At 34.7% G+C, this 12,349-nt stretch overlaps 1 protein-coding gene across 2 annotated transcripts in view; it reads right to left on the bottom strand.

Moving 5' to 3' along the window:
• Positions 1–12,349, bottom strand: part of SLC30A9 (solute carrier family 30 member 9) — a 79,560-nt gene that overhangs the window by 20,213 nt on the left and 46,998 nt on the right. For both annotated transcript variants that reach the window (XM_038555954.1, XM_038555955.1), the window contains 4 exons: positions 7,316–7,371; positions 4,707–4,842; positions 1,839–1,878; positions 405–476 (listed from right to left, as the gene is read on the bottom strand). In XM_038555954.1, coding sequence (XP_038411882.1) covers positions 405–476; positions 1,839–1,878; positions 4,707–4,842; positions 7,316–7,371 — 304 coding nt within the window. The remainder of the gene's footprint in view (positions 1–404; positions 477–1,838; positions 1,879–4,706; positions 4,843–7,315; positions 7,372–12,349) is intronic.

Here is a 12,349-nt window from a genome sequence, read left to right as displayed (position 1 = left end):
AAATTAAGATTAAAAAATGTATAAGATCCTGATTTTAAAAATCCTGTTCAATGTAAACATAATTTATTGGTTTAAATGTTGACAGTAATTTAAAGTCAAATTACTAAAAAAAATAAAGTCAAATTACTTTCTCTAGTTATATAAACATATACAAAAATACTCTAATTCACTTAAGTTAAAATTCAAATATAAAGTATTCATGTTCATATCACACGTTTCTCTTTTTATTTTATTTATTTATTTTTCATTTCTCTTTTTAAAAGAGATGATATATAATGTAAGAGACACACAGGGAAGACTTTGAAATATATTTTGTACACCTCTAAAAGGAAAAAGCAATAGTACTGGGCAATTTTCGAAAACAAAGGAGATGAAGTAAGAAACCTATTTTCTAAGATACATACCATACTTATAAAATGACATTCCTTTAGCCCGAGCACTTCTACGAAGTTCATTTACAGCAACAAGAAGTGTTGCTGAAAGAAAAGCATTCATATCAGCAAGAAAAAAACTTTATGCCTCCAAATTTTAAAGATGGCATCTCAAAATAAATAGGAACAACACTTTTAATGCCAGGGTTGTCAATTAAGAAAAGTTCTGTATTAACTGGTCATTATCAAGACTCCAATTATCATCACAATACAAGGAATCCCTATTTCTAAATAATAATAATTTATAGGACGCCTGGATGGCTCCGCGGTTGGGCATCTGCCTTCGTTCGGATCACGGTATGATCCCAGGATCCGGGGTTGAGTCCCACATCGGGCTCCCTCCACGTAGCCTGCTTCTCTCTCTGCCTGTGTTTCTGCCTCTGTGTCTCTCATGAAAAAATAAATAAATCCAAAAAAAAAACAAAAACAAAAAACATAGTAATTTAAGTATCATTACCACAACCTTAATGACCGTAATTTATTGGACAGCAACTAGCTGGCAGGCACCACAAGCACAATCATGTTTGATCCTCCCAAACTTCTGAGGCAGGTAGTATCAGTACCATCTTACAGACTCTCAAAGATGAAGGGAACACTATGCGTAGAAAATGACAATGTACTAGAATAAGTATACTATGAATCTAGCAATGAGTTAGGCAGTTTCCTGCATGAGGTAGCACTTCTCTACTACAGTTGAAACTTGAGGAAACTGAACTATTTTATTGCAAAGAGTCGGCCTTTCATGATTAACACTACTAAAACCTGATTTTTATTAATTTATTCTTTATTTTTTAAAAGACTTTATTTATTTATTTACTTATGAGACACACAGAGAAAAAGGCAGAGACAGAGGCAGAGGGAGAAGCAGGCTCCATGCAGGGAGCCCGATGTGGGACCCAATCCTGGGACCTCAGGACCACGACCCAAGCTGAAGGCATACGCTCAATCATTGAGCCACCCAGGTGTCATTTATTTTTTTTTAAAAAGATTTCAGGGATAGGGAAAAGAAGCAGGCTCCCCACTGAGCAGGGAGCCCAATGTGGGGATCAATCCCGGGACCCTGAGATCATCACCTGAGCTGAAGGTAGTCACTTAACTGACTTGAGCCTCGCGGGCACCCCACTAAAACCAGATTTTTAAAAACTCAGTATATAGTTATGTTTTCACACTCCATTCCGAATGTTCTGAGTGTTATGATTAAGACACTCAAGAACAAAAAAATAGCTTTTCTCTTGCCCCCATCCATTATAGTAATAACCACAGTTCATTATACAAAGAATTTTCTCGCTCAAAGTAGATTTCTATTTCCACAGTTTCTCTTTAATCAGTGGAATTTAGCAATTTATAAAAATGGACTGAATATATATTACTAAATTAAGAATAAAGAGATACTGTAACAGTACATACCTCCTTCGGATGCTAATGATCCCGCTAAAATACAATATGCCTAGAAAATAAGTATTAAAGTGTAAGTTCATATTTTTTAGAGAATCATAATGATTCATGCATAAAGTTTATAATGTTTAAAATGGAAACATAAATTCAAATCCTAGCCAGATAAGGACACAGCTCAAATGAGGGCAATGAGATAGTGTATCTTCATAAAAGGAAAAAAATAAAAGTTAAAAATCTGATAATCATCTCATTTTTTAATACTTAGAAGAGTAATCAATCTATAGAATGTTGTAACATGACCTAAGTTAAATCCATGATATAAAAGATGAAAAAATTAGTTTAAAATTTTTCTCAAGTTCAAAATGGACACAAAACATTTGAAATCTGGAGTGTGGATACCAGGACGCAGTTAGATCCACACTCATACCCACATAATTTCTGGATTTTCTTCAGATGCCCAGTACCGACCCTGGTTCAGAAAGATAAGCAGTTATAAACAGTGATCAATTTGGGAGAGGGGAATTACATCACCCTCCTTGCAGTACCAGGACACACTTGAATTAAATAAAGATTCACAAAAGAAATTTAAACCAAGAGATAACCTCGCAATACAAATTTTTAGAAATTTAAATGAAATTCAAACCAAACATATATAGAATTTTCTGCATTACCTTTTTGGAACCACAGACTTCCCTGAAATAGAAGTTTAGAAATTTCTGAACATAGTCTGATACTCTTATAATTCTGTTAAGGAAACTGAAATGTCCAAAGGCTATGTGATTTGCTTCAGTACATAGATATGATACCAGGGTAAGAACTAGAATATGTTTTTTCCAGTCTCAATTCGAGGCTATCTCCACTGAATCTTACTGCCAACCTAAAGCATAATTAAAAGTTGCTAAACTGCCCAATAACTTTTTTAATCCTCTTTCCTGAAAGGATTTAATACCCAATAAAGGGAAGCCACATATATCAGCCAAAGATTCCAATACCTAATAAACATAGATTAGTCTATGGTACACTGAATCTATGATTTATTAATAATAATCATAGTCTGATGTAACCTCATTTAGTTGCAAAAAGATAGAAGAGCTTCTACAAGCTTTTTTTTCTTCCTTAAATAGGCTCCACACCCAGCACTGGAGCCCAACACAGAGCTTGAGCTCAGGACCCTGAGATCAAGACCTGAGCTGAGATCAGGAGTCAGATGCTTAACTAACTAGCCACCCAGGCACCCCAAGGTTCTACAATCCTTAAAACTTAAACACAATTGAAAATTTAACTAATTTTCATTAACCACTCTGTAAAGTAATACAATACAAATCAGATGAATGATAGACAAATGAGGTATCTATAAAGTGGGTGAACCTTTTCAGAATGGAAGAAAAGATGTTAAATGAGATTCATTCCAATTGAGAACAAATTAGATTTTAAGTACTCCCACATCCCAAAATGAGGTGCTGTACCATCTCTTCAGGTACAGAGAATGCCTCAACCTGGCTTTACAACTCCTCACTCCACACCCACTAACCCATGAGGAAGAGCTAAAGTTAAGGCCAAAAGTGAAGATTTCTTTGGAGAAAGCTATTAAGCTGCTAAGATTGCTCAGAAAGCTGGATGTGGATCCCTAGTGTTTAGAGACTACACTGAACTACATCTAATGCACATGTAAAAATAAATTTATTGGAAAGTCTTACAGATATTGATTGTGTCAACAGAGTAGATGATTATGTTTGGGGGAAAAAAACTGCACTCTCACTGAGAAGGTATTAAAGATGTCTGTTTTAACACACAGAGCCAAACCACAGAATTCTGAGTAGAAGTCTTTTGCAAAGAGATCAACTCCTACTGAGTAGGATTTTGAAAAGAGATCAACTGCCCAAAGATCCTTCTCGAAAATGCAAGGCAACCTCTGCAGAAAGAGTCTGGAACTACACCATAAGATGCAGAAGCCAAGGGGGGGTGCCACATGACCAATCTGCGCTTGTCAAGGGAGCTAGAGTCAGAGTGGCTACACCGGGTAATCTCCAAGAAGTTTCCATGAGAGAAAAGGACAGCTTTAAGTATCTACAAAGGCCAGAGGAAACCAATGCAAGATGATGCTGGTACCAGTAAAATAGTACTTTTCTGCCTTCAATCCCCACTTCTGATGCTGCCAGAGGCAACTTCAGGAGTAGGAAAGAAGGGCCAAAGCCCTAGATAGGAAAATACAGAAGGTGACCATTCTCTCATCTTCTCATTCCCCCAGTACAGGCTTCCTATTGACATGAGTAGAAAAAAAAAAAAAATCTTTAAACTATGACTATCTTGTGGCACTGGATATTTTAATTACTGACAGATTATTCTTGGGACTAAAAATGAACAGAGATCTTCTTGTTCAATATAACGAGAAATTAATGAAACTGTCCAAGATTTTAACCAAGGAGTCAGTACTTAATGACTGTAGCTACAGAGCTACTCTTTTTTTTTTTTTTAAAGATATTATTTTAAAGTAATCTCTAAAACCAACGTGGGGCTTGAAATCACAACCCTGAGATCAACCAACTGGATTGTCCAGGTGCCCCTGTACCTACAGAGATACCCTTGTTCAAGATCACTGAATCATATGCATCTAGAGATCATGTCTAGTCATGTTCTAAAACGCACAACTTAATTCTCTGACATTTATCTACAATAAAGGCAATTTCTATTCCCAACATCAAAAAACAAAACAAAACAAAACAAAACAAAAAAACGCACAACTACAGGTACATAACCCTGTATTACAGTAAAAAAGGTATGTTAGTCCCCTTCTTTAAAATCAGTATGACAAAGACATTTACTGTACTTAAATCACTATCTTATATTATGTGAAAACTGAGGGGGAAAAAGAAAGATTACCCATAGAAGGGATTCCATTGGTTGAGGATTAAGCAATCCCATGATTCCGTGGTACCAAGATAATCCTGCACCCATCATGAAAATACCAACACCACTAATTAGTGAAGCAATATAGCGCATATTTGAAAATCCGTACCTGAAAAATAAAAAAAGATAATACAGTTTACAGGAAATACAAATTGTTTTAAAATACACGTTGAATAAGTCAATGAAAAAGAAAACCAAAAACTTACAATATAAAAATTGTTATGCTTTTATATTTAAGTAAAATGCAAGTGCCAAACTTAAATCTAATCAGAAAATCATAAAGTGAAAAAACTGCAAGATCTTTGAAAATATATATAAAAACAGAGTGATATGACTGAACTCAGGTATTTTTTAATCCCTTTTCCATATAGTCTGTTTTGATTAAATAGAGGCAATTTGCTATTATGTACCACAAATATGGATAAAATTAATCTTTTTAAAATGCATTCAGATGTTTAATGAAGAGGTTGGCATTTAAATTTTCCTGTAATGCAGCTTTTAACTGAATATTTGGTCTTCTTGAACTGCCAATCAGTGATTTCGATTACCTATAATGTGATGTTGGATACTTGGGGCTGGTTCTGAATAGTTTAGCATACAGCAACTAACTACCATTATTAGGACTATGAGCTTCAGTTTTCTGGGTGCTTTTATGGCAATAAAAAAAAACACTTATTTTTTTAAGAATCTTGGTCACTGTGTATTATTTTGTATTATTGTACATATCAATAAAACACTGAGTTTTAAGCAGCTCAAAACACGACATACTATACGAGAAAAGGAATCACACATTAATAAAAATATTTCCTGGGAAATTTACTCCCAAAGCCAAACTCTATGGCACCCTTCTGGCATATGCAAATTTAAACAATAGATCTTAATTAAAACTGTTCTTTCATTATTTATGCAAATATGTAGTGATCTTGCCATGGGGAATTCTCAGTTTATAGATGTGACCATGCTTTATCAGCTTTATTTAGAAAATTTACTTTTTCTAAATTTACCCCAACTACTGTAAGATATATATATTTCTTTCAGTTAAAGTAATTTAAGATCTAAATTAAGTGCTATTACTTTCCTTCTATGTGTGTTCAAAAAACTGTAGGGTTCTTACTAAAAATTTTTAACTATGTAGATCTTCACTGTCCCATATTAGTCATCAGCCACATAACGCTATTTAAATTCAAATTAATTAAAACAATAAAAATTTAAATGTAACTCTTCACACATTTCATATGCTTAATAGCCACATGTAGCTACTATCATACTGGACAGATATAAAATATTTCTATCACTGTAGAAAATTCTATTGAGCAGCATTAAAGTAGATTGTTGAAAATAACAAAAATCTCCACAACCTAAAATTGTAAAATTTTATCCTGTTTTTAAAATTCTGGTGTATAAAACTGGCGCAGCGGTTAGCGCCGCCTGCAGCCCAGGGCATGATCCTGGAGACCCTGGATCGAGTCCCACATCAGGCTCTCTGTATGATGCCTGCTTCTCCCTCTGCCTGTGTCTCTGCCTCTCTGTCTCTATGAATAAATAAATTTAAAAAAAAAATCTTTAAAGAAAAAATATTTTAACAATGTGTAATTAGTAGATAAGAAAGCTAGCTGTTCTCAATAACTGCTTGTTGATATTTCTAGGATATTAAAAATACAGTATTATTTATAAGAAAAAATAGTCTCTTGGTTTTGAGTAACAAAAGGCATTTATACAAAGCACAGAGGTAGGGGATCTCCAGGTGGCTCAGCGGTTTAGCGCCTGCCTTCGGCCCAGGGCGTGATCCTGGAGTCCCGGATTCGAGTCCCACATCGGGTTCCCTGCAAGGAGCCTGCTTCTCCCTCTTTGTCTCTGCCTCTCTCCTCTGTCATGAATAAATAAATAAAATGCTTAAAAAAAAAAAAAAAAAAACAACAACAAACCAAGTACAGAGGTAGATTCCTTTACAGAAATAAGTGTTTTTTTGCCTTAAGACTGATAAAATCTTATTATTGAAGCTTGTTAAATAAATGATACATGTGGAATTCAAAAGTATTAGCTGGTTATGTTAGTAAAAGGAAAAAACTATCAAATAACTGATGTAACTCAAAATAATATATTCTAAAAATGATACTCATTTTACAAATAATTTTGAAATGTTAACAGGATACTATTTCCAAATCACAAAAGGATTAAAATACATTAAATATGAATTTAATAAAAGTTATCACTAAAATTTCAGATTCAGTGCCTATTAGTCTAAATGTGGAATGTTTCCTTTAACCAAATAAAATAGAACTCTAAGACCAAAATATGTGCTTTGTTATTCTCAAATATGAAAAGGACAAGATCTCTATGCTGTTACAAAGCATAAAAATAATTTTAAAACATGAGTTTCAAATTATATCTTGAATTTATTTGGACACTGTGGATGAGTCTTACATTTTAGATACTACAGTGAAAGAAATGACCAAATCTTTAATACAAAATTGCAGGTATATAAGCTGCAGGAGACTTCTAAAATTCAACTGCTTTTATTTCAATAACTTGCTGCCAAAAAATAAAATTAAATAAAAATAAAATAAAGGCAATGTCCTTACGGATGAGTTGGATCTGGTGTTTGAACAGACTTACTGATGCCCACTGCTAATAAACCCTATGGACAAGAAGAAAAAGGGGTAAATAATTGTTAGCAAGATGGAGAGTACAGTGTGGTAAAACCAATCTGGATTGTGCAATCTGACAAGGGCAAAGAAACTACATGCACATACATAATAGCCCAGCAAAGCAATTCTGGTTTATAGCCCTTACCTTACAGACATAAAGATGAACCCAAAGGAGTTCAAAATGCCATTGTTTATAAAGATGAAAAATGTGAAAGCCAATCTAAAAATCCATCAGTAAGGAATGGCAAAATAAATGATGGTACTGCCAAACCATAAGTTACTTCTACCATAGTTTAATAGAATGGGGTTGAGATAGAGCTTTCTGTACTGACTTGGTAAAAGCTCCTAGACATACTATTAAATATTAAAGTGAAAGAGAAAAAAATCAAGTTTAGGAACAGTGTGTTAAGTACAAAAAAAACTTGTATGTCATTTTTGTAGACAACATATAATATAAAGCACAGGAAAGTTCTAGAAGGATACACATTCAACTGTTTATATCTGTGAGAAGAGAAGTAGCATTAGTCTATTTGTTTTTTACAGGAAAAGTGACTTGTATAGCTGTACAAATCAAAGTAAAAAATTTGAATAGTATAACTTCAAAGCCATGCACTAGAAGTAGATGTATCAATATACACAGAGTAGTGATTATCTGGGGTGCAGGAGGGGAGAATAAAGATGTAGGGCTAATAATTACAACTAATATTTTTATTTCTTTAAAAAAACAAAAACGGGAGGCGCCTGGGTGGCTCAGTCTGTTAAGTGTCTGGCTTCGACTCAACTCATGATCCCAGGGTCCTGGCATCCACATTACATGGGGTTCCCTACTCAGGGGGAGCCTGCTTCTCCCTGTCCCTTTGCCCCTTCCCCTGCTTGTGCGCTTTCTCTCTCTGTCAAATACATAAAATCGTATAAAAAGTAAAAATAAATAAATAAAAACGTAAAGTAGATACGGCAAAACTATGAACATGTCTTTAATCGTGGTTACCACCTTTCTCTCCTTTCTTCCTTCCTCCATGGACTTCATCTTTTCTTCTTGCCTTTCTTTCATTTATTTGGTTTTCAATCGCATTTTTTGTTAAAAAGAGCTATCCAATGGAAATTCCTGATATTACTATGCTAAGTCTTTTCTATTCTAGTTTGATGTGAATTTGGATATCTAAAATAGATTACCTTTAAAAACACAATTGATGATTTTTTGATTAATCAAAACCCCCCAAAAAGAAAGCAAATTAAGATAGAACATAGAATTCTTTTAAACTGTAAATTAAATCGAAATATTAATTCACACTATTTGTGTGTGTGTGTGTGTATACACACACACACACACACACGCATGCAATTATCATGTTTACAAAATAGCCAATGGGCATTCAATTATTTTTAAAATCAATATTCAGGTTGGCCATGCAATGAAGTGTAGGATATCAAGTTTTTCATAAACTCAATATGGACCAAATTTATTAGTTTTTCCTATAAAAATAAATTATCACACACCATCCCTAATCCTGTGCCCCCCACTTCCCCTAGAGGTAGGGTAGCATGAATTAGGTTTGATATGTATCCTTCCAGACCTTTTTCTGCACAATTACAATGCGTGTGTGTATACATATATAAATATACATGCTGATATATCTATCAGATATGTAAATATAACCTACATCTGCTTGGTTTGCAGCATAATGAATATTAATATCTACTGGCTAAGAAGATTATAAATGCTTCCCCCTCCAAGATTATCCTTCCCTTTTTTGATTTTTCCTTCAGTATCATACTACCATGCAACTCCTTAAATGTCACCTTGGAATCTTTCCAGTTGTTCTGACCTCCTTACAGAAGACAGAGTGAAGACTGTCTTCTTCAAAACACTATATTGTAAATTCAGGTGCTCGATAAATTCATACCAATTAATATTAAGGATGTGCTGTATGTTATTTAGAAGAAAAGTCTTTAAAAAAAGGACTGTCACAGAAATTGTAAACCTAGATATCACTAGAGGCACAGGCCTAAATTTAAAACTTGAGGTATTTTTGTCTCTCAAAAGGTAAAGAAAAAATACTATAGTTATAAAAATTTACAAAAATTAATTTTTCAATAACTGGAAGTTTGTACCTTTTGACCACCTTCTCCCCATTTCACCCACCCCCACTTACTCCTTGTCTCTGGCAACCACCAATCTATTTTCTATATCCATAAGTTTGGAGTATTTTTGTTTTAGTCCACATATAAGTGAGATCAATTGGGATCTATCTTTGTCTGACTTTTCACTTAGCATAATGCCCTCAAGGTCACAAATGACAAGATTTCCTTCTTTTTTTTTTTCTAATGGCTAAATAATATTCCTGTGTGTGTGTGTGTGTGTGGGTGTCTGTACACACACATACATACCACATTTTCTTTATCCATTCATCTATTGAAATGGAATTTAGGTTGTTTCCAAGTCTCGGCTGCTATAAATAATGCTGCACTGAACATGAGGGTGCAGACAGCTTTCTTTAAGATTAGAATTCCAGAAGTGGAACTGCTGGCTCATATGGTAGTTCTATTTCTTTTACGAACCTCTGTACTATTTTTCATAGTACCTGCACCAATTTACGTTCGCATCAACAGTGCACGCACATGGGTTTCCTTCTCTCTACATGCTCATCAAAAGTTATTATTTCTTGTCTTTTTGATAACAGGTCTTCTAACTGGTGTGAGGTGATAGCTCACTGTGGTTCTGATTTGCATTTCCCTGATGATTAGGGACGTTGAGCACCTTTTCATATACTTCCTGGGCTATTTGAACGTCTTAGTTGGAAAAATATTCGGATCCTTTGCTCATTTTTTAAATCAGATAGGTTTTTTTCTGCTATTGAGTTGTAGGAGCTCTTTAGAATTTTCAGAAATATTATTATATGTCTAAAATAGTTTTGTTTTTGTTTTTAGGAGAGAGGGAGTGGGGTGCATGAGCAGGGTCAGGGAGGGGCAGCTGGAGAGGGAGAAGGAGGAGAAAGGAACCTCAAGTAGGGTCCACACGCAGCACAGAACTCAATGCGTGGGACTCGATCTCACAACCCTGAGATCATGACCTGAGCCAAAATCAAGAGGTGGATGCCTAATTGACTGAGCTACCCAAGTGTCCCAAAATAGTTTTCAAAAGAACATAAGAAATACAATTTCCATTTACTCAGTAAGGCCCAGTTGAAATCTTTTTAATCAAAGCCTTTCTGACACTCGCAACAAGAAAAACGCTTCACCAAGGATTCTCAAAGCAGGGGCACCTGGGTGGCTCCATGGCTGAGCATCTGCCTTCGGCTCAGGGCGTGATCTCAGGGTCCTGGGACTGAGTCCAACATCTTCTCCCTCTACTTATGTCTCTGCCTTTCTCTGTATGTCTCTCATGAATAAATAAAATCTTTTAAAAAAATAAAAGGATTCTCAAAGCACCAATACCACATGATTTCAGGTTTATTTACCTCTGTTACACTCCATCTATTACTGAAAGTATTTGTTTTTCTAATTAGAATACTAACACATTCTCATTGTAAAGAAACCAAATAGGACAGGAGAGGAAATCATTTAAGAGTCTGATGGATATTTCAGACTATCTTTATATACACTCGTATATAGTTGTTAATGTTGCTTTTGTGAATATATTTGTGCCAGATTTCAGGGAAGAGTGTGCATGTGCTTAAAAAGCTGATCACAATCTATATCATGTCTTTTGCACTTTATATTATGGAAACTGTCAACATACAGAGAGATGGATAAAGCATATCTTAAACACCCAATAGAACATTTCAATAAACCCAACTCATCCATTACTCAGCTTCAATAATTACAAATACATAACCACATCTGTCTTCTCTATTCCATACCCATTCCCCCCATGAATATTTTGAAGTAAATTCTAAGCATCACACCATTTCATCTTTAAATATTTTATCTGAATGACTAAAACTCTAAGGCATTTTAGAAATTGAGACACCAGACCATCATACTTTAAAATTTTAATACTAATTCCTTAACATTTTAAAATATATACTCAGTAATCACATTTCCACATATGGAAATTTTAAGTTTGAGATAAAATTCACACACAAAGCAAGAATCCTAAATATAAAAAGCTCTTTAAGCTTTGACAAATCAACACCCTTGTAACATATATTCCCATTAAGACACAGAATTTTTCCAATTACCTCAAAAAGTTCTCTTGTGCCTCTTTTCAGTTATCTTTCCCAACATCAGAAGGAATCATTTGCTTAATTTTTAAAATTGTTTTAATTTTACTTCTTGTATAGTTAATAGTGTTATATTAGTTTCAGGTGTACAATACAGTGAGTCACCTCTTCCATACAATACCCAGTGCTCATCATGACAAGTGCCCTCCTTAATCCCCATCACTTATCTATCCTAGTGCCACAAACCTCCCTTCTGGTGACCATCAGTTTGTTCTCCAGAGTGAGGAGTTTCTTGGCTTGAGTCTTTTTCCCCCACTTTGCTCATTTGTTTCTCAAATTCTACGTATGAAATCACAGGATATTTGTCTTTCTCTGACTCTGCTTATTAGCATTATACTCTCTAGCTGCAATCATGTTGCAAATGGTAAGATTTCAATCTCTTTTATGGCAGATACATATACACTACATCTTAGTCATTCATCTACTGATGGACACTTGGGCTACCTCCATAATTTGGCTCTTGTAAATAATGCTGCCATAAACAGAGGGGTGCATGTATCCTACTGAATTAGTGTTCTTGTATTTTTTGGATAATACCCAGTAGTGTGACTACTGGATTATAAGGTAGTTCCATTTTTAACTTTTTGAGGAACCTCCATACTGTTTTCCATAGTGGCTGACTGCACTAGTTTGCATTCCCACCAATAGTGCATGAGCATTCCTTTTTCTCCACATCCTTGCCAACACTTGCATTTGTGTTTTTAATTTTAGCCATTCTGACAGGTTTGAGGTAATACCTCATTGT

The sequence above is a fragment of the Canis lupus genome, chromosome 13 (genome assembly GCF_011100685.1).
Source record: "Canis lupus familiaris isolate Mischka breed German Shepherd chromosome 13, alternate assembly UU_Cfam_GSD_1.0, whole genome shotgun sequence".
Classification (NCBI taxonomy): domain Eukaryota; kingdom Metazoa; phylum Chordata; class Mammalia; order Carnivora; family Canidae; genus Canis; species Canis lupus.
This window is presented reverse-complemented; position numbering and strand designations above follow the sequence as displayed.